At 34.8% G+C, this 23,774-nt stretch overlaps 2 protein-coding genes across 2 annotated transcripts; both read left to right on the top strand.

Annotated features, from left to right (window-relative positions):
- The first annotated feature begins 2,150 nt into the window (after window positions 1–2,150).
- LOC108224819 (probable folate-biopterin transporter 4) lies at window positions 2,151–7,942 on the top strand. The gene is made up of 7 exons (XM_017399550.2): window positions 2,151–2,422; window positions 3,433–3,560; window positions 4,597–4,818; window positions 5,815–6,270; window positions 6,506–6,703; window positions 6,914–7,051; window positions 7,316–7,942. The coding sequence occupies exons 1-7, from the start codon at window positions 2,339–2,341 to the stop codon at window positions 7,575–7,577; spliced, it is 1,488 nt and encodes a 495-aa protein (XP_017255039.1). The 5' UTR covers window positions 2,151–2,338; the 3' UTR covers window positions 7,578–7,942.
- A 2,604-nt stretch (window positions 7,943–10,546) lies between these two features.
- Window positions 10,547–23,180, top strand: LOC108227454 (DNA polymerase I A, chloroplastic/mitochondrial). The gene is made up of 11 exons (XM_017402594.2): window positions 10,547–10,975; window positions 11,891–12,830; window positions 12,929–13,120; window positions 13,335–14,008; window positions 14,594–15,032; window positions 16,315–16,410; window positions 16,608–16,700; window positions 16,785–16,979; window positions 17,560–17,652; window positions 17,779–17,985; window positions 22,473–23,180. The coding sequence occupies exons 1-11, from the start codon at window positions 10,857–10,859 to the stop codon at window positions 22,722–22,724; spliced, it is 3,300 nt and encodes a 1,099-aa protein (XP_017258083.1). The 5' UTR covers window positions 10,547–10,856; the 3' UTR covers window positions 22,725–23,180.
- Window positions 23,181–23,774: the final 594 nt, after the last annotated feature.

Here is a 23,774-nt window from a genome sequence, read left to right on the forward strand (position 1 = left end):
GAAGAATTTCCTTGTATTCGGAGGAATCTGTTCAAGCTGGTCAACACGAATTTATTAAATTCGTGGTAGAGTTGAGAATTTACTATCTGGTAAGGCAGATAGTTTGGGGTTACAAATGTTAACCTTATGCTAGCAAATGAGAGTGGTAGGTGTGTCTTGTGCGGTTACGATCAGACTGCAAAGATCACACAGGAGAACGGTATTCACGAAATGGTGCTGATCGAGCCATGTAGTGTTACCGAGAGGTGGAAGACCAGCGTTTTCTTTACTTGAACTTGTGTTGTCTTTTGACAGTAGCTGCTTTGTTGCTTTGACTTGAATTGTTTTCTATGCCCTACGTGCACATTCTGTTGATTGTTGTTTTGTTCTATGTGGACTTGCTGAGCAATTTGATTGCTCATTCTTGCATCTATTTTATTCCTTTTTGAGCAGTAAATAGTGAGTATGGCACAACTCAAGAGAACCGCCCGGAAATGGGTTTTTGGCAAAAGCAGAGAAAAGGCGCATCACCCAAGCTGAGACAGCTAGACTACGCCGCTTGGTAGTACGAGCTATAGTTATTATGAGGGTCTGAAATCGGACTTCCCTTTATGTAATAAAGTTAGACTCGATAGTAATGTTGTAAGACGATCGACCCTGGACTTGTGGGGTAAGAGTTGGATTATGTAATATCAATATATAAAGCAAGTGTTGTTTTAAGCCAGATGTTTAGTGGCGGACCAAATCTGCAGGATGTGGATCTGGGGCCTCACATATATGACCATGATAGAGAGATAAACAAGAAATATTGTACATAATCGAAACCCTGAATTAGTGTTTTGGAAGTAACCACCGTATATTCTACTGTATACGTGGCAAGCAATCAATAAACAATTTTTATAATTTAAAATGTTATGATTAATAATAACCGTTGGATTAAGAAAGATTGATTATTAATATGTTGGTCGAAAATACTACAATGAAATGTGATTTACAAAAAAATTTGTTCATATTGTGATTATCAATTCAAATTAATACTTATTTAGGATAAAAATAAAAGATAAAATTAGATTTATTATAATTAATTCCGTAGTATAATATGAAATAAATTAACCAACAAAATGACGAGGGTTACTTAATTATATAATAGAGTTATCATTAACATTTTTATATGATTAATATATATTATATATTTATAATATTTATATCATATATGAAAATTGAGAAATTTTGGCCGGGCGGGTTGCCGAACGTGCCCCCATCTCAGAATCTTCTGTGAACATTTCCTGATCCCCGTATCAATATGTGAAAATATCCCGGATTTCGCATCCTGAACGGGATGGATGGGACGGGGACGTGACCGTGGGTGTGTTTGACTAATTGTTTAAGGTGAAAATAAATATTTATTTTGAGAAAAGTTTCATATTTATCCAAAAAAATATTTAATAATAAGTATTTAGTAAGGATTTTATATTTTTTTTGATAAAATAAATCACTTATTTTCGAAAAAAAAATACATAATCACGTATTTGGCCAATCATTTTTAATAAGAATAGATATTTATTTTATATTTATCAACAAAAATTTAATATCAAATTTTTAATAACATTAAATGTTATTTTTAAAAAAAAATTAAATCGTTTATTTTTAGAAAGAATACACATTTATGTATTTAAAAAATAAGTTAATGGAAAACAAGATAAATCCAATTGTACCTTGATTTGCCTAAGAAATAACATCATATTAATGAACTTTTCCATTCCAAAACTTAGACAAATTGAATAATTCACAAATTTCATTCATTTTAAATTCAACATGTTGGACATAAAACTGGAAGAAATAAGTAATGGAAAAAGAAAGAGAAGTGCGTTGAAAAAAGAAATATAAAACTATTATCACCTAAAAACAACAAAACATATATAATAATATATTGAAAATAAAAATTAATTACTAAGTCTTAAATTCCGTAGATACTAATTTAAGATATCATTTAAGAAATCTCCTGAATAATTGAAGATACCATTTAAAATTACAAATGAACCTGCTACAAACGTCTTGCATTTATAATATTAAAATTGACATAAAATTCAAAACCGACTCCTACGAGGCTACGAGCCCACTAAAAGCAGTGCATCTTAATTTGAAACACCCAAACAAGGCCTTAACTAGTGTGTCACCGTTGAAATATCAAACACTTTTTTACACAGATACAGAGCATCCCATTCCAGCACAATAACAATAAGCGAAAACAAACTGAAAAATCCCCCAATCTCAGATCCAAAACAACACACAATCGTCGACGACAAGCTTCTTAATTCATCTTTTTTCAGTTCTGTTACGAGGCGTTCAATTAAAAGAAATGATAATACAGTGGATGAATCGGTTACGACTCGCTTTCGGCTCCTCATTTCTCTGGCTTATCTGTTTAATTTACTTTAACCAGGTCTCTTTCACTTCATTTTATCGTCTTCTTCGCCTATTTCTTTTTTTATAATTTTTTATCGATTTTTTTAATGTATGATCATTTCGAGCTGTTATACTTGTTGATGTTTATATGTATGTGTGTAATGTTGGAGTTATATGTGGTGTTGATGTGCTGGATTGTTGATCGCGTTATTTTGATGACTTGTAGGTTAGGAATGGTGTTATGTTGAAAGCAGATTTAGTTGCGGAGAGGAAGAGTGAGAGTGAGTTTGTGCGCGTGAGAGAATGAGCTAACTACTGAAAGAAACCTGCTGTTTGATAAGTTTGGTGGCAGACTAAGTGGATCACTCGGTGTTAGGGTTTTAGTTGGACAGAATGTTAGTTAAGGCGGAATTTCGAAAGCCTGTTTCTGGAGTGAAACTAAGTCTATGGACAGAATTGAATGTCCATTAGGCTGTGGTGGAGTTAGGACTTAGGTTCGGGAAGCCTAATTCTATGTTTTGGTTTTGTCTTACATTGCTTAATTTAGTTATGGTAGAAACAAGAGTATAATTATATAAGCACGGTACAATCTGAAGTCATGAATTATCTAATAAAAAATCAGCATTATTTAGAAAATAAAATTAATATGTTTTAGAAGAACAGAGTAATTTTGATAGGCTAACAAAAAATTAGAAGAGAACATATATTGTTGATACCTGGAAAATGTTATTAGTAAAACAGTCCTTTTAAGTTATTCTATGCATATTTCCATAAATTCCAAATAATTATCAGCAACACTGATGCTTGTTAATTCCCAACAAGAAATTATGGACAGATTTGTATTTGACGCTGCGCAGGGGGTTCCCCCGTGGTTTTGAGTGGAAAACTGGAAATTAATATTGGAATCAAATTTATATATAAAATGTCCAGGCTTCACTCTCAAATACTTTAGTTTGTTTCTTACTTGTAATTTTGTTTATATGCATCACATTACTTGATGTTTTCTTGATATGCTTACATTTCCTCTACTTAAATTTGTGATATTAGGGTTTTCGATCATTTGTGTGGACAGCAGTATCTTATCAGCTAAAAGACAGACTTAAGCTCTCACCCTCAGCATCACAATTTGTCACATCAATAGCATTTTTTCCTTGGAGCATAAAACCATTATACGGGTACTGATCAAATTTGCATCCATTGCTTTTTTAAATGTTTGTTTTCTCAGTTATAGGATATAAAAAGAATGTTTAGATGCGTTTTTTTTTTTTTTTGGTGTTAAAACTTAAAGCCCACCAAGGACTAATCTCTCATAGGCTAGTCTCAATAACAAGCAAGAAATAAATGAAAAATAAAAACCAAATAGTAATTAAATCACTGTACTTAACGTGACATAACTAAACAAAAAATAACTAAAACATCGCACTGACCATAGAAGTTGGTCTTTTAAAAATTAATGTTAGCTTTGTTTATTGATATATGGGGTTAATGCTATTTTTATATTGGTTCGAAATCAGATTTACAATAATTATATAGATAAAACCAGAATTTTAGGGGGTTCGAGTGACCCTATATCTTAATACATAGCTACACCCCTGCACGTAAGAAGCATACGAGAGGCATCACTACCACCCACCCATGAATTTTTCAGAACCTCTCTTAGCCAATCTGTCTGTTCCTTGATTGTTGTGTCTCGGGCAATATTTAAATGAAATATTTATGTAAATTGCTAGTGTGGCTTTCCACACTTCTGGGTGGTGTAGCGTTTATTTTTATTATCCTTTTATAATTGAATTACTGACGGATGTAATCCATTAGAACAGTATAAAGAGGTAATAAGGTATAGTTCTTTTGTGAATTTAAGAACTTTAATTTTCGACTCAATTAGCAATCAAGGTCCACTGAATTTTTGTTTCCATGACTAACTGTAGCGGCAGAAATTTGATCCGCTGCTGAAGTCATGGCCATGTTCTCAGCTTTTCACCATAATGACTGCTGCTATACATAGTCCCAGGGTACCCTTCTTTTAAAAAAAAAAAAGTTCAAAAAAATTGCAAACCAAAATTCAATCCTGGGATGAGTAATCACAAAAGAAATATTGTCTGTTCTGGCAGAAAAACTGCTGATGGCAGCCAAGCAACAATTTTTGTGGTTTTATTAGAAATGGATATAATTTATACTCATTAACAATCTTATTCTCTATTTCTTGTGCAGAATCGTGTCCGATTGTATACCAATTGGGGGTAGAAGAAGAATTCCATACCTAGTATTTGCTACTTTGCTTTCTCTAGTACCATGGCTCATATTGGGCGTAAATGCAGCCTTGAGAGATTCCAGAGTGCATCTCATGATTTTCTTGACAGTGCAAAACTTAGGTTCTGCAATGGCAGATGTTGTAATTGATGCGATGATAGCTGAGGCTGTTAGACATGAACGGTATGTTCCAATTAATTTCTTCTAGTGTTCTGCTTACTTTTTTCCTTTTGGAAATTAGTTTTTTGTTACGCTTATACACTACCTACATGTTTAGTTTCAAATGATAGGCTGGAAATGGACATGTCAAGGTAGAGTTGGTGCAAAATTAAAGATTTAAACTGTACTTGCATAATCACGATTCATGAATATACATCTGGCAACAAAAACTAGGATAGCTTGATTAACTGAACATATTTTTAGCTCTTGTTTCTACCATACTGGCCAATATGAGCAACATTTGCCCTGCAAAAATAGATATTTCGAGCTAGTGAAGTTGAGTCTGTTTGTTTTAACATAAGCTTGATGATAATAATAACCGGCAGGTCAACATGGCTCCGGGGTAGGCAGGTCAGTGGGTCAGATTATTAATCGGATCAGATGATTTCTAGAACCATCCATATCAATTGTTAAGGTTTAGATTGGGATTCTGTTTGCCTGGGCTTAAAGCCCGGGCTTTAAGCAATTTTCGACTTTAAGCTGAAAAATGTCTGTTTGTTATATAAGTCAGAAGTCGGCTTAAAGTTAGAAATAAGTTAGAAACTGACTTAAAGCCAGGAGTTAGTTTGAGGTATTTTTTTCAGTAGACTTATTTTTTAGAACTTTTTTTTTTTTTAAAATAAAAGTTGTCCATAAGTTACCCATAAATCTCTTTTATTTTTAGTTTTTACATTTTTAATAATCCATAAGTCATTAATAAGTCAAAATTACCTTAACAGACATTTTTAAACCCTCAACTTATCAAATTAAGTCACCTTAAGTCAAAAATCACAATTTTAAGCTCAGCCAACGGGCTCAAAGTATCAAGCTTCCACTTCTCCAGATGTATGATATGGAATTTTTTATGTATTATAATATAATAATTAAATTTGATCTGTGCACATGTCTTTTTAAAGATGTTGATATTGCTTCTAAATTTAAATTTTGGGTCATACTGATATCTAAAGTGTTGGTAATCAGGGCCTCATTTGCTGGCGATCTCCAGTCAATTTCTTGGATGGCCATGGCTTTGGGAGGAATTAGCGGGAGTTTATTAGGAGGATATGCTTTAAATAATATCCAGATTGATGTAATTTTCTTTCTTTTTTCTGTGCTTCCAGCTATTCAGCTGTTGTCATGTAGTTTTGTCAGGGAGAAGTCAGTAAGTAGTGAAATTTTGCCTGGTTCTTCTGATACATTAGAATCCCACACTATGAATGGAAATTCAGTGGATGAAGAAGATTTCTCTGTTGGAAAGGCCAAAAGTAAGGTTTCACGGAGAAAGAAGAACCAAAAGAAAAGAAAAAAGAGAGTAGCTGTTACTAATAAATTTCAGAACCGCGAGAAAGATGGCTCATTGGCATCACAATGGTTCTTGTCTCTGAAAGTGGCCACTTTTGCTTTGTTCCAAGCTTTTCGTCAGCCAATCATTTTGAGGTAATACTTGTGACTCTGTGAATATATGCTAATTGGGTGCTTTGAATTTCTTATTGTTTTCCACCTGTATTTCACAATCTCTATATATGACTATGAGATAGCATATGGATCTGCAATTTGCGATTGTCATTTGTTGATTTACTTTTGTAGATACTATAATACTGTTTCTGCTTTTTTTTCCCTCTAGTATGTTTCCCTAACTCATGGTTATCGCTGATCTTTTTGTGAAGGACAGGCCAATGGCTTGGTTTTTCCTAGCTCATGTTACTGTGCCAAACCTCTCAACTATAATGTTCTTCTACCAGACGGAGTTCTTAAAGTTGGAACCTTCCTTTTTGGGCACGACCCGTGTTGTTGGATGGTTGAGCCTCATGTTTGGAACTTACATATACAATCGCCACTTGCAGAAAATGAAACTACGAAGAATTCTTATGTAAGCAAACTTATGTGTCAAAATACTTCTCCATATATGGTGTCTTGACTCTTGAGTACTCTGCAAACAAATCAGAAAAGTAGCTTCCTCTTTATTTTAACTTTGCTCTGCACCCAGCATAAAATCTTTTAACTTTGTCGAAGCATATCAATTTATGGAGCATCACATTTGATATAGATTGGTAATTGCTTCACTTCGTGCAACTTGCAGGTGGGCTCATCTTGGTCTTGCTTTCTTGACACTGCTAGATTTAGCATTAGTGTCTCGATTAAATGTTGGATTTAACATACCTGACAAGATTATGGTTCTCTGTGGGTCTGCTCTTGCAGATGCAATTAATCAGTTCAAGTAAGTATATGTTATGCATAATGGATTTTTTATTCATTCATTCAATTATTTATTTATATTGAGAGGCAGGGTATTGAATATTCTTTACATTTATAGATATTCTTGCTTGACTTGTGATGATCTTTAAATTAACTAAAAATGTTCTTGGTCTTCATGCTTATATCAAACAGAATAAAGGAAATTTTGAGAAGTACATAACTTGTAAATTCTTGTTAGTTGCATCTTCCCGCATCTGCATATTAACTAAAATAAATGTCATGGCAGGTTCATGCCGTTTTTGATTTTATCGGGCCAGCTGTGCCCTCCAGGAATAGAAGGGACTCTATTCGCCCTCTTCATGTCAATAAACAATTTTGGGTCAATGGTTGGATCAATTTTAGGTGCTGGACTGGCTTCGATTCTAAGCATCTCTTCAGCTTCATTTGACAACCTCCCTCTGGGTATTTTCATTCAAATCATCTGCACCTTCATCCCAGTTGCTTTCCTGTTTCTGATACCAAAGGAGGCAACAGGAATTTCAGCTTAGTATAGATGTCAAGATAAATTCTTTGAAACAGAACAAGAGTTGCAGCATATACGAAAAGATTACATGTAGGATACATTAGAAATTACAGTAGGTCAGCATATGGTTCTTCAACCACAATCTGACAAATTTTGCTACATTTGAGGAAATGCAGAGTAGAACCATCTACCTGTAATATGCCCTAAAAGATTGACTGAACTTGTCACTTTTTGTAACCATAGCATTTTATTTTTTGTTAACTGCGGTTTGATGGAACTCCGATTCAAGTCAAACCCCATAGAGCATGTATGATGTAACATGTTGTACAACGGACTCAGATTAACACTCGGGTATCAGTGCATTATAATTTGGATGTGAGTTTATTACAATCTGGAAGCCCTTCACTATGACCCAGATAGAGATGTTCAAAAAATCCGAAATCTGAAATCCGATCTGATCCGATCTGGAAAAAAATCTGAAAAATCCGATCCGAAAAAAACCCGGCCCGGCCCGGCCCGGCCCGAGGGCCTAAAACAGGCCTAATATTTTCAAAAAAACCCGGATAAAATCCGGATTTTTGAAAAATCCGGGCTTTTTATAACTAAACCGGGCCTAGTATTTTTGGAAAAGCCCGGCCCGGCCCGGCCCGATTTTTAAAAAAGCCCGGCCCGATCTGGTTTGAAAAAAATCCGGATTTTTTTGGCCCGGTCTGGATCTGGCCCGAACAGATCTTTTGTGCATCTCTAGACCCAGACACTTGGACCTGAGGGGATTTGGGCCAAGCTTCTGATAAACTTTGATTTTCGGCTAGCCCAGCGCTAACTCTTCGATATATCTTTTGCTGGAAGTACCCCTGATCCCATTTATAACGAGCTAGATGCAGAGGCGCATAATATCAAGATTCGAAAAAATGGTCCCCAAATAATACTCCCTTCATCCCAAATTCGATGAGCCTTTTGAGGAAAAAATTCATCCCAAAATACTTGAGACTCTCTTTTCAATGTATATTTATCAACAATTTTCCATACTTGCCTTTCTTATTTATCTCCAATATAACATCTAGCTAATACAATTGAAAGTCAATGTAATAAATAAATATGGGTAGGGATGAAAAAAAGAAGAATCATTTAATACTTCTTAATATGTGTGAAACGAGCAAAAGACTCATCTAAATTGGGATAGAGGAAGGTATTTAGTAACGTTGCATCGTGTAACGTTTAAATTATTTATCAAAAACGCTAAATCGTCTAGCCTTCTGTGCGTCTAATCAAGTTAATCCTAACAGCACGCATGATATAGCGTATTTGTTAAAACGCTATACGATTTAGCGTTTTCATTTCAAATTGAAAACGCTAGATTATCATATTTGAGTTCATGTTTTCCAACTCTGCTATTTAGAATATTACTTTTAAAATATATGAGATCTGGGGCCATTTTTCGCACTTACGAGTTATCAATTTTTTACTGTTTGCAACCTAAGTTTTACACTCTTTGCGTTTTGTATCCTCAGATCAATTCCCCTTAAAAACTACTGTCAATGTTATTTAATTGTATTTTTATGGTCTTTGTCTTGCTTTATTTTTCAGAAATAAATCATTTATTTATAAACAATTGGAAAACGTGTATTTTTTTTTTTAAAGTTATCTAAGCACACCCCAGATGAAAAATAATTCAGGAAAAAAGTATTTCTGAAAAATATGGAAAAAGTAATATTACAAATCTGAAATTCTATTCCCAAATTTTTTTAAAAAAAATTGAAAACAAATTTTGAAATATCTTATATTTTTTTGTTAGAAAAGAGGGATAAAACAAACAATATATAAATTACTCTCTGTTCCTTTCAGTAATTTACACATGAGAGGGACACGAAGATCAATATAATTTTTTTAATAATCCATTTCATAGAAACACAATAGAGTAATCATACAGATATTGTAAAAAGGAGGGTGATAAAATCTGCAAGGTCAGAAATTATGGGACCGCACATATTTTTATAATGTTAAAAAGTAGTTGTTTTAAGTAATATAAATAAATGAAAAAGACGGTCCAAAATAGAAACCGTAAACATATGTGAGGGGTAGAGAGAGTATAAAATATGAAAAATAGTTCCTCGAAGAGTTTGGATAAAAATGACAAGTAAACGATTTAATTTCATAATAGATTTGGATTAATTATCAAACTCATCACTGAAGTTGACAAATAGTATCAACTTCATCACTGATCTCCACCGGGTCTCAAGTTGCTCATTAAACTTGCTTAATGGTATCAAACTCATCACTGCCGTTAAAAAAGATAACGGAAGTATAGACGGAATGACAGGTTGTTGACGTGGCACATTAATAAAAAAGACTAAAGAAAAACAAATGAAAGAAAATAAATAATGAAGAAGAAAAAGTAGAAAATAGAAAGAAAGAAAGTAAACAACAATAGTAAAAACATACGTCAAACAGTAGCTCAAGTCTAATTTTTATCTCAAGTGGACTACTGTAATATTTTACCAGTTCGAAGTGATCGGGATTGCAAAAATTTAAAAATAAATTTTTTGCCAACAATAATATTCACATAAATAAAATTTATTAAAAGAGAAAACATTTCAATATTATTCAAAAATAATTATAATCTAATAAAAAACATAAAAGTTAATCTTGAATGTTTAGTTAATTATATCATTAAATTTAATTCTATGCATTTATTTAGATAATTATATCCTAAAATTAATTTAATAAAAAGATTGCATACTTTATTTTCATATAGATTTCAAATTATGTGGCCCGTCACATTTGAAACCTTAAAGCCAATCTGTCATTCCGTTATATTTACGTTACTTTTTTTAACAGCAGTGATGAGTTTGATACCTTTAAGCGAGTTTAATGAGCCACTTGAGACCCCATGGAGATCAGTGATGAAATTGATACCATTTGTTGACTTGAGTCATGAGTTTGATTGTGGGGCATCATAATATATATATATATTTTTTGACAGAGGGGCATCATAATATTTAATTTGGTTTCTTTAGAGAAAAGAAGAAAACACAAAAAGGGTTTAACGTTTTGAGGTCTTTGCAGCTTATCCCCCCTCTCTTTCTTTCCCTTTTTCACACAGTCTGCGTGTTTTTGTTGCTGCTGCTGTTGTGCACACATGACGCCCCAGAATCTATGAGCAAAAAACTAAGCTCTGGGCTCAGATATGACAAACCCCTCAAAACCCTAAATTTCTTGACCCCCAGTAAATCTTTAATTTCAAGAACTTACCAAGATTGCTTCTTTTTGTGGTTACAGAGTCAGATATAAGGCGGGTAAAGCTATGGCTTCACTGGGGATTTCTACTCAGTCTGCCCCTTTTAAGCCCCCTTTTCATCCTTATATTTGGTTGTCCTCTTCTCGTTCCTTCTGGCGTGCTTCCCCTAAAATGGCTTTGCTCAGGTTGAACACCCTCTCTCTCTCTCTCTCTCTCTCTCAGGCCACTTTTAAGTATTTCTGAACTACCCTTTTTGAATTTTCTTGTTTTACTATGTTTGTGTAAGCATATTGTTAGAGTTTTTATAACAAATTTATTGAAATTGTTTTGACCCACTGTTCTTGAATTAAGGCTTCTTTGCTAGCTTTCTGTTGTCATAGTCCTATGGTTGGAAATTTCAAGTTCCGAGCTGTGCTTGTAAATATGTTGATTTTTTGTAGTTTTGAAACTTGCAATGTTTTGTAAACTTACTAAAATTTGACAATATAAAAATAATAATTAATAGACATGAAGTGACAAATAGACAATTTTTTTTGTTGCATGGGTTAATTGATAGTCAATGCAAGATTAAGATTATATAGGTTGATAATTGTTACTTTAAGTAGCTTTATGAGGTGGATGGGAGAATCATGGTAAGCTAAAACCAGCTGACAAGCTGTAGCAGTTTAGCACTGTGGTGAGTTCCTTGTGTTAGCTGCTGTAGTCAAGTGGTTACGGAAGAGTTAGCCACAGGATTGTTTGGTTTTACGGTTACCTTCTTTACAAGTAACAGTTTGATGTTTGTCACTTCTAATTTTATTGTTAGCATTTTACCTTTTCTTACTGCAATACGATATGTTTTTTTGCTAATCTTGCATCTCATACTTATGGCCTGTCTGATAACACTGAATAGCCTCTGAATGACCAGTTCACTTATTGGAGCAGCACATTAAAGTTATTAACTAGTTAACAAACATTCTTAATGAAAGCAAACCACACTTTTTTGTTAAGCGATGCAACTGTAACTTGTTCATTAAGCACAAATGCTGAATTTTAACCTTTTATTGGACCGTGTTTTGCATTCTTGTTGGATAATAATTGCCTTATGTTTTAATTTGCAGATCACAAGTTTGCACAATTGCGAGCGCCAAAAAGCATTCTCTTAATGTGACCACTACTATTGGTTCTATTAATTTGAACAAGAGTTCGAGTTATACAAATTTGCCAATTAATAACAACTCTAGATTTGAGGATCCAAGAAAGATGTCGTGTGCCTCTGTCCAGGCATTGCGGGAAGTGGAGGAGCATAAACCAATAACCAGTCTTGCTACTTCCGGTACGCCTGAATTAACAAAGCCCAATAGTAGTAAAGGATGGGATGAGCTGGTGCAAAGAATGAAACTTCAGAAACTAGAAAGTAGTAAGAATAATATATCTTACAGAGCGTCAGTAAGCATGCAAAATAAGGATGAGAGAATACATAATGGCAAATTTCATTCTTATGACCTTGATCATATTGCAATGAGAGGAGCTTCAAAGAAGTCAACTGAAGTAGAACAGAAAAATGATGTGCCGTTTAACTTGCATTCTTCAGTAGCGCAGCCAAGAGTTGATAGTGAAAGATATGAAGCTAATAATAAGCGTGAGAGGGGCTATATAAATGGGTTGTCAGGAGATGCTTCTACCCAACAACACAATACAGTGTCTAACAATGATCATAGTAGTCAAACACTTGGTAATGAAGGGGAACAGAATATCTCTGTGACATGTATACCTAAAGCTCAACCTAATGGGTTATCAGTGAAACACTTAATAGAAAAAATGGAAAGAAGTCCAGGAAAAGATGAAAATTTAGCTAATGGTGGAAGCAAAAAAGATCCTGATACAAGTGAAACCTACGTTGTGGAAATCAGTGCTGAACGAACAAATGGACATCTTCGCGAGAAACTCAATCGTATATATGACAAGGTTCTTGTTGTTGACAATGTTGCTGCAGCCAAGGAAATTGTCGAGAAGCTTACAAATCAGTACAGGCATCTCGTCCATGCATGTGACACAGAGGCATGTATCTGCTAAAAGTTTTTTTTTTTTTGCCCCGTTTCTTGCCTAAACACCATATTATTGTAACCTCCTTCTCTGCTTGCACAATTTTTTTACAGGTGGCCGGAATTGATGTAAAGCAAGAAACTCCTGTTAACCATGGAGAAATTATATGTTTCAGTGTTTATTCTGGACCCCAAGCAACTTTTGGGAATGGAAAGTCATGTATCTGGGTAGATGTTCTTGATGGCGGTGGCAAGGATATGTTAGCCATATTTGCTCCATTTTTTGAAGATCCATCCATTAAAAAGGTAATATTTCTGGAATCAGGTCTGTCACTACCGTGTTTAGTAATTTTTACTGGATCCTATCTTTCTTGCCAGAATTTTTACTGGATGTTAAGCGTTATAAAATCTGAATTTAGTGGGACAAAATGGATTCTTCCTTTATATCTTTCATGATAATATAAATCTAGGTCACCACCATCAACAGGCATAATAATGATGAGTTGTCCTGTATCTGTAGGTCTGGCACAACTATAGTTTCGATAACCATATTATAGAAAACTATGGGCTTAAAGTTTCTGGTTTCCATGCTGACACTATGCATATGGCTCGACTATGGGATTCTTCAAGAAGAATAATTGGAGGTTATTCTTTAGAAGTACTTACAAGTGATCGTAAGGTTATGTCTGCTGCTGGAGTCTGCCCTAGCGAAGGGCTCATTGGTAAAATCTCAATGAAAACCATCTTTGGCAGGAGAAAGCTTAAGAAAGATGGATCTGAAGGAAAAGTTATTGTCATTCCTCCTGTTGAAGAGCTTCAGAGAGTGGAGCGTAAACCATGGGTTTCTTATTCTGCTTTGGATTCTATTAGCACACTCCAGCTCTACGAGAGCTTGAAAAATAAGTTGTCCTGTATGGAATGGCAAGTCAATGGAGTTAAAGAAGGGTCAATGTTCACTTTTTATGAGAAGTACTGGCGTCCATTTGGTGAACTCCTGGTTAATTTGGAAACTCAAGGGATGCTAGTTGATCGAACTTATCTTGCTGAAATTGAGAAAGTGGCTATAGCAGAGCAACAAATTGCTGCGGATAGATTTAGGAATTGGGCATCCAAGCACTGTCCTGATGCCAGATACATGAATGTTGGAAGTGATACACAGCTTCGCCAGCTATTTTTTGGCGGCACGGCCAACAGGTACAAGTTGTCCCTGATATGGACTATATTAAACTCTACATAACCTCAATTTAGCACATTGGGTTGTTCTGGGTTATATTAGTTGGGACCTTAAAACTGTTCAAAACTAAAATTTTACCTATGCCAGAACAGTAATATATAAAAATCATATGTACCTGTTTGTATGAACCACATTTATCTTCTTGTTTTATCCTCTTAGGTTATGTTCTCATAATGTCTCAATAATTGAATTTTTCCTTCATTTATATAACGCAAGCTACAAGTCAACTGATTAAAGCCTATACTCAGTTGACTTGTAGCAATTGATGTGGTTCAAGACAAGAGTTCCTGTATAAGTAATAATTAATGTGTGTAAACATGCACCAGTAAAAACAGTAATAGCAAACAGTATACATCTTATGGGGTCATGCAAACAGTTTAACATCCATGATCCAATTATATTCATAATTTTATTACTTTCAATGTTCAGGCCTCAAATACTATGTTCACTACCTGTCTTAATAAAATTGCCTACTTTCTATTACAATGCAGCTCATCCCCCAGGCTTTCTACTGACTTGTAACTGTTTTTCTGTTTAAATTATAGAAAAACTGGTGATATACTTCAAGAGGAGAAAGAATTTAAAATTCCTAATGTTGATAACATTATTGAAGAAGGAAAGAAGAAAGCCACAAAGTTCCGCAAAATTACTCTGCACAAAATTGGAGAAGAAATGCGAAGTGAACAGTACACGGCAAGTGGTTGGCCCTCTATGAGTGGAGTGGCTTTGAAAGCCCTCTCTGGTAAGGTATCAGCAGAATATGAATTTGCAGATGAATCCCTTGACTCTGAGCCTGATGGAAGTATTGAAATACCTGAAATGGAGGAAAATGAAGGAGCTATCACTGATACCTCAGCATATGGCACTGCTTATTCTGCATTTGGAGGGGGGTCAAAGGGCATGGAGGCCTGCCATGCCATCGCTTCTTTATGTGAAGTTTGCTCTATCGACTCATTAATATCTAACTTCATCCTTCCTTTGCAGGTTTGTTCATTTCCTCTTTGTTAGTTTTGGTTATGCAATCTTAACTTGCTACAAAGTTTATTTTTTTGATTAAGAATCACTGAGACTGCTAAACATCTTGCTAAATCTTTGCTTTAGTCCCTAAAGTACTCTTACACACACACAGAGAGAGAGAGAGAGAGAGAGACCCGTACACAGGCTTACCATGTATATGCAATAGCAACATGTTCTCGTGATCTTTAGGCATTAAATATCTTGGTCAGCCTCCATTATCTGATAGGAATGTAGTACGGCTTGGGTAAGTACTTTCAGGTTGTACATACTTCAAAGTACAATGTAACTACGGTAGGAGATGTATACTGTTTTTTAGTCTTATCTAGCCGGTGTAGAACAAATCAGGTTGAGGACAGAAACAAGTATTATCATGAAACATGTGCATGGTTGTCACATCGGTAAGTCGAAGCGAGTCGATGGACCTCTGGCTAGTCGACTAGTCGATTAGTCGTAGACTAGTTGATAAAAATATAATATGTTATAGTAAATTAAATATAACATATGTATATATTACGTAATGAGGTTTCTAAGTTCTAACACCTTCCACAGTATCTTCCTTCAAAGTGTAACTATCTAAAGAATTAAGGATCACAAACTTGAAGAGAATGAGGGAAGAGTGGAAAGAGTTAACAACAAATCAAAGTACTTGTGATCAAATGATATATGTAATAATTAACATATAACAATTGTGTGATATGGTTATGTGATCTAATTTGTAATGAAGTATGGCACTGGTAGTGCAGTGCAGCAACAAAATTATGCCGAATAATATATGCAAAATTAGCAGAATTAATTGTGCACAATGCAGATTGCAGAAAAACAGAGCAGAAGCAATAATCTGCAGAAACATAGAGCAGAAATCTGATATGCAGAACAAAAAAATGCAGAATTTAAACTGCAGCTCGACTAGTCGACTAGTCGCCCGCTTAGTCCACTAGTCGACTGCTTAGTCGCCCAGGCGACCGAAATATCGACATTCATCTAGTCGACATGTTGAGTCGACATCCATTAATCTCTTAATCGATTGACCGACATGACAACCATGATCATATGTTAATTGTTTATTTGCTGTAATCTAAATAGGCAACTTTGCAAGTATTTACCTCAAGTATACTTGTGAAATAGTTTAAAGAGCTTCATTCAAGGTCCAGACAAATATTAGAAGAGATAACTCCTCAAAATGATATGCAGGGCCTCAGAAAATGTTTACACACTTGAAACTGAGTTTATTTGTGTTATATTGTTTCAGGGGGATCATATATCTGGAAAAAATGGCCGCATTCATTGTTCACTAAACATCAATACTGAAACTGGAAGGTTATCAGCTAGAAGGCCAAATCTGCAGGTACTATTTAGATTTTATGTTAGTATGGTTTTGTGTTATCTCAAGATAGTGACTTTTAATCTAAAATTAATGTTATGGAAACTACATATTAGCTAAACTATGTGTCCAGAAGGTAGATCTTTAGCAAAGTTGCACAGGGAATGTGTTCTTTTTTTCACTGAGTTCTTTTTTTGCATGCAACAACCTCTGCAAATCAGAATCAACCTGCTTTAGAGAAGGATCGGTACAAGATCCGCCAAGCATTTATAGCTGCACCAGGAAACTCCCTTATAGTTGCTGATTATGGGCAGGTGCATATGATTTTCACCTACTAGATTAAAGTCATTTATAACTCATTTTTTGGGCGAGCTGATTGATTTTGATGATGTAAGTAGTTGGAACTTAGGATACTAGCACATCTTGCCAACTGTAAGAGCATGCTGGATGCCTTCAAATCTGGTGGAGATTTTCATTCGAGGACTGCAATGAACATGTATCCATACATCCGTGATGCCGTGGAGCACAAAGATGTACTTCTTGAATGGTATCCTCAGCCTGGTGAAGATAAACCTCCAGTTCCTTTATTAAAGGTAACTATCAAACCTTTCCTCTGAAATTTCAATACACCAAGATCTAGGAAACAGGAACACAAATGGTTTATAAAAAATTGGCTACCAGCTACCTTACCTGTATGCACATTTATATTCGACATATGCATACACTAGTCTGAATTAGTTCAAGTTGTTTTTTAAACATTCTACCTGATATATAATATTATGTATGTCGTCGACAAATAAATGTGGAAAAAAAGCATTTTTTTTTTGAAAAAGCATGAGAGATTTTACACCAAAAAAAAAAAAAACCTAAATGTGTTTGTTGCAACCTGTAGCAAGCTGGCTGTATTTTGTTCTCTTTCCAAAATTGGATGGTTTAAGTATCTACAGAACCTTAAGTCAGATACAAATCTTATAAATATAGTAGTTTTGGTTTTAAAGCGAGCTTAACTAATATGGAGTATGAACAGCGAAGTGGATATTTAGGTGACAATGCTCAAATTTTGCAATATAGTTTTGTTGGTCTATACCAAGCTTCATCATGGGAATATGTAAATTGACAGAGCTTTTCCTTCAAGGGGTTCAAAATGTCACTAAAACACATCTATGTTTGCAGGATGCTTTTGCTTCGGAAAGAAGGAAAGCGAAGATGCTTAATTTCTCAATTGCTTATGGGAAAACCACTGTGGGGCTAGCTCGCGATTGGAAGGTATTCTTGCAATTCAATCTCGGTCTATTAAATGTCTGCAATCGAATCTTTGGTCTTTTGATTGTCATCTTCTTTACACTGAGGCCGCGATTAAGTAGAGGATCCACTTACCACCTGTATTTTCAGGTTTCTTTGAAGGAAGCAGAAGAAACAGTTAAGCGCTGGTATAGTGATAGAAAAGAAGTGCTGAACTGGCAGGAACTAAGAAAAAAAGAGGCTCGCGAGAAGGGACATGTCCACACATTGCTGGGACGTGCTCGCAAGTTCCCGTCAGCTTCTACTTACGCCCAAAGAGGTCACATTGAGCGTGCTGCAATTAATACCCCAGTACAGGTGCGTGAAGTATTCATGTTTCAAAACAATTATTGTGGCTTTGTCTATATGACGGGTATTCCTTTTTTAAAAGCGAGCTTTTTATTTATGACAATGATGATATCAATTTGAGAAGTTAAAAAAAAAAAAAAAAATCTTATAATGCCCCTTCCTCCTACTTCCCTCTCCAGTCTCCCCTATCCTCTGTTGAAATAATATTTTTCTTTCCCTTTAGTACTGAGCTGTTGCGGTAATGTGACTGAACCATGCTTATTAAGTCGACAAGTCGAGCCTCGGCGCCCGGACACCTTGGAATCGACTAGTCGACAAGTCGCCCGACTAGTCGAAATAAGTCGACAAGTCGTGATATACATGAATATATATATATATATATATATATATATATATATATATATATATATAGTAAAGATTATATAATATAGATAAAAACACATCATTCAATATTTCAAATAGGATAGAGACAATAAGTTCAAATACCAAAAGTTAAGCATCCCTAAGCAAATAAAAACATAATAGATGAGTGAAATAAACTAATCAAGCATGAAATCTTCATCTCCCTCTTGAGTATTCTTCAAGGATGGATCGGGAGGAACACCATAGTCATCTTCCACTTCCATATCATCAATAGGAGTATGGTCTTCATCTTCCCCCCATCCATCATCATCATCATCATCATCATGTAGTGTCGAACTAGCGCCACGTCGATTGTAGGTAAGCATATCACTAGTTGAACCACCTTTAGCTTTTCTTGGTAAAGTGCGTCCCTCAAGTCCTTGTGAGGCACCCGAAGCTATATCCACCGCACTCCAAAACCTATCCTCAATATCATTCATCCAATCATTAGTCCACTCCAAGTCTTCAAATATTAGTGGATTATATTTTTCTCCAAGTTCACGCATCTTTTTGAATCGGGAATCAATCTTCCGGTTGTATTGAACATACACCAAATCATTTAAACGTTGGTGTTCCAACCTATTCCTCTTCTTTGTATGTATCTAAATTAATCAAATATGAAAATTAATTAGATAGCAAGTATTAGTACTTTAGTAGTTGTGAATTGATAACAACAACAACAATAATAATAATAATAATAATAATAATAATAATAATAATAATAATAATAATAATAATAATAATAATAATAATAATAATAATAATAATAATAATAAAAGTGTAGGCACGTACGAATTCAAATGTACTCCAATTCCGTTCACAACCGGAAGATGAACAACATAAACCAACAATACGCTTTGCAAATGATTGAAGCTCAATTGCACGACCTCCTTAAGCATCCCACCAATCAACTAATATAAAAATAAAAATAATTCTAATAAGTAATAAGAATATATAAATAGCTAATATGGAAGTAAGACTAACACAAGTGAGCTTACTAGGACTGTTTTCCTTTCGGTGGTCAATTGCCATCTCTCTAGCGAATCCTCCTCTTGTATTTTTGTAGTCATCCGCGGAGTTACTTATAAGGTTCTTTGTAGTCCGATCTTTAACCATCTTCTCAAGTACATCATTAAAGTCTTCTCTTATCCGGGAGGCACATGAAGGAGTCCTTTCAACTATGTCAAAGTACTTTCCGGGATTAAGAAACAAGGCCGCCCCATACAAAGGTTTCCCCATTTGTGTATTCCAACGGTCATCAATAATTTTCAATACTTTGTTTCGAAGTTGCGTTTTTGGACCAACAAATGCCTTTGTAAATTGGACTCTTGCATAATCCATAGCAGCTGCAACCTCTGCGAGAGCAGGCCTTTCATCACCATCCGCCATTCGCAAAACTTGAAGAAGTGGCTGTGATGCATTCAAGCAATCCTCTAAACCTTCCCAAAAGGCTATTGAGAATACAATCTCATAAACTCTCCTCCCATTTTCTGTTTTTGATAGCTTTGACAATCCAATATTCTGACCCAAACAATTTGAGCAAGGCCGGCCTAAGCTTGTGCAAGCGTTGTAATGTAAGAAAAGCAGTGGCAAACCTTGTAGCTCCAGTTCTCACTAAATCCATCCCATTAGTGTGCTCCCTCATTGCTTGAAGAACACGCCCATGTCTATAGATAAAGGTAGTACATCTTCTTGCTTGATTTATTACTTATTTAATGTTCGGAAGCTTGCCAACATCTTCTAACATTAAATCAAGACAATGAGCCGCACATGGAGTCCAAAACAAAGTAGGATACAATTCTTCCAAGTGTGCACCGGCTTGCTTATAATTTGCCCCGTTCCGTCACCACTTGAACAACATTTGGAATCCCGACATTAATGATCATTGAATTAATCAAATTAGACAACATGTCTGCATCATGTGATTCACTCGAAGCATCAAAAGATTGCAAGAAAAGTGTACCTTCGGGACTATTAGCAAGGAAGTTGACAAGATGCCTTCATCGTCTATCCGTCTATCCATCGGTCATAAGGGTGCAGGTTATTGAAATGATGATGAATAAACAAGTTATGTAAAAACAGGACATGAAGTTATGTGAAAACAGAGTAATATGAAGACGGGGAGAAACAGAGCATGCAGCGTAACGGAGCATGTAGAGCTACTGTCCAGAATTTTTTGTAAAATTTACTTGTAAAACTGGCCGCATGTAAAATTCTCTGGCAGTTGCAAAACAACAGGGCAACCCCCCTGATCACTTGTGAAAGATCAAAATAAAAAAAAAACGTGTTAATTTTTTTTTGAATATGAATAAAAATTAATTAAAATTAATTATTAAATATTTTTAATTAAATAAAACAGGATAGCAGAAATTAATATAAAAATATTTTAAGCAAAACAAAACTAAAATGTATTTTTTAAAAATAAAATATATAAAAAATAAATTATAAATATTAATTAATTATTAATTATTAATATTAAAAAAAGTAATTAGTAAAACGTTTTTTATAAAATAAAACAGGATAAAATAAATAAATATCAAAGTATTTTAAGTAAAATAAACCTACAATGTAATTTTTAAAATAAAAGAGAATATAAATTATAAAACATAAATAATCAATAATTAATTTACAAAATTTTAAATAGAAGTAAAATGTAACAGTTGGCTAATATAGGTACGTGACAGCCATGTACACGCACTATAACACAACCCCCAGCATATATATACACACGAAGGCGTGTGTGTATATACAAACATCAGAGTCGGCCAAAATGCCCAAAACAAAAACAAAAAGAAGAAAAAGAGATGAAGAGAGAGGAGAGAAAAGAGACGAGAGGAGAGGAGAAAGAGATGAAGGAGGAGAGAGGCACTTATCGGAAAAAAGCTCCACCACCTGATGATTTTCGCCTCCGCCGCTAACAGCTCCGTATTTTCTTTCACGATACTCTCAAAAATCTGCGTAAGTATGTTTAAAAAACCCTAATTGGGTCGGGTAAAACTTGATTGGACCGGGTCGGCTTTTACCCGTGGACGACTTTTCAAGCCCAGTCGTTGTTCGACTTTTCTTCTTCATCCGACTTAGCGACTAGTCGACGACGACTAGTCGTCGACTCAATAACGATGGACTGAACTTTATTGATCCATGTAATTTACAGCTTTACGCTATCTTATTAAATTAGCTGGTACATAATAAATACAGTGCTGGATCCTTTCTCCATTCATAGTCGATGATGTGAAAAGCGCAAATTAGTCCTAAGCGGTGGAAAGACCTTCTAGCGCTTAAGCGGTAAGGCGGAATTTTAAGCGGGTCCATAAGCGGATTAGCTATATATAATTAAATATTTTGTTACTCCCTCTGTCCCTCTCATTTCTTTACAGTTACTATTTTGGGATGTCCCTCTCATTTCTTTACATTACCATAAATAGTAAGTTTTTTCAATCATTATATCCACTATCTTCCCCCACTATCTCATATTTAACAATAAAAACCACTATTACACCCACTACCTTCCTCCACTATCTCAAATCCATTATTAAATATTGATGGGTCCCACCATTTTACCCACTTTTCATCTAACTTTACTCATTTTTCATACATTGTCTTGGTCTCCGTGTCCCCCTCCAATGTAAACAATTGAGGGGGACGGAGGGAGTATAATGTTAATATATTTAAACTAATATTATGTTGTAGTAAGAATTTAAATTTATAATATTTGTAATGAAATATATATATTTTAATATTTTAATATAATATATAGTTATAATATAACAAATTAATATTTAAATTAAAATTAAAAAAAATAGCAAGTCAACATCATTTTGACCGCTTAATAACCGCTTAATAGTCCGCTTAATTTTCAAAAACGCTTAATCACCCGCTTAGCACAAAATCGAAGCGTTTTGTGGCAGATTCCGCTTAGGCGGCCGCTTAAGCGCCCGCTTAATGCGCTTTTTACAACACTAATCATAGCATGTGGCAAAAAGTGAGGCATATACACATGAAGAGGATTTAGTGTATGATACAAGTATGTTACCTTGTTGCATCTGAAAATATCAACTAACGTCTCATTGTGATCTGGCTTTGTTTTCTGACAGGGTAGTGCTGCTGATGTTGCTATGTGTGCCATGCTAGAAATAGTAAAGAATGCTCGTCTAAAGGAACTTGGGTGGAAATTGCTTTTACAGGTTCATGATGAAGTAATCCTCGAAGGGCCGACGGAGTCTGCTGAAGTCGCCAAGGCTATAGTTGTTGATTGCATGTCCAAGCCATTTAACGGCCAGAATATTCTTAAAGTTGGCCTTTCAGTTGATGCCAAATTTGCTCAAAACTGGTATGCTGCCAAGTAGATAGCGGACTGTAGTGCTGTGACATTTGCTACATCAAAACCCCCACTGCTCCATCCCCCTGTGTGCAACAAGGCGTGTTTCATTCTCAAAGATGGAGTTCCTTGCCACGTTCTAGGAGCTTATCAGACATGTTTCATGAAAGAATTAATCCGGTGTATGTTGCTGATATAATTTGCTGCTTTACTTTGAAGATGCAATTTGCGTTGTGCATAGAAATCCCTTTTTAAATGTAAATATATGTAATTGATCTAGTGTCATCCACTTCTTTACAGAATGCCAATTTTGCAGTTATATTTATGCTTCTGTAAGGTAGGGTTAAGACTTGTAACACTAATCTTTATAAACAGTTCTGCCGTTGTGTTAAAATTCGGCAGCTCATCTAGATTCTGTAAAAGGTTTTTGCATCTGCATTGCTGTTTCAAGGTTTTATTATTTCAGCCATTCTGTTGGCCTGCAGCTTGACAGTGTTGAGGCATTAAGTTAAAGTATGAATGTTGTTCGGGTCTTTTTTTGGTTATTGCAGTTTCTGGTAGAGGTAAAGGAATTATTTCAGGATCTGTTTCAAACTGTAAGGCCGTTTAAAACTGTTATGTTAGAAAAATGTTGGTAAAAGATGTGCCATAAACATCAGATAGTTGTTTGGTATCATTTTTATATTTTGAGTTTAGTATATAAAATATTGTTTTGGTTGAAGTTTTTTTTTTTAGACAGTTGTTTTGGTTGAAGTTTGCGACAGTTTCTCACTAAAAGTCAAAAACGGTCTTTCCCATTCCCAAAAGAATAGAGACTTATTTTTCTAAACAATAGTGTGAAAAACATTTTTTGTCCAAAACAATGAGGATGTATTTTTCTGTATGAATAATAATTTTTGAGCCAAAATGTGTTACTCACAAAGGCGAATTTATCAATATTTTCCAGCATTTTTTGGGTTTATTTGCAACATCTGCATAAAACAATGCCTTGATAACTTGGCCTCTAACCAGGTTGTCGTAACTCGCAAGACAATGTCCAATGAGATTGACTAGAATAATAAAATATAATTATGTAAAT

Source organism: Daucus carota, chromosome 6 (genome assembly GCF_001625215.2).
Source record: "Daucus carota subsp. sativus chromosome 6, DH1 v3.0, whole genome shotgun sequence".
NCBI classification, from domain to species: Eukaryota; Viridiplantae; Streptophyta; class Magnoliopsida; order Apiales; family Apiaceae; genus Daucus; species Daucus carota.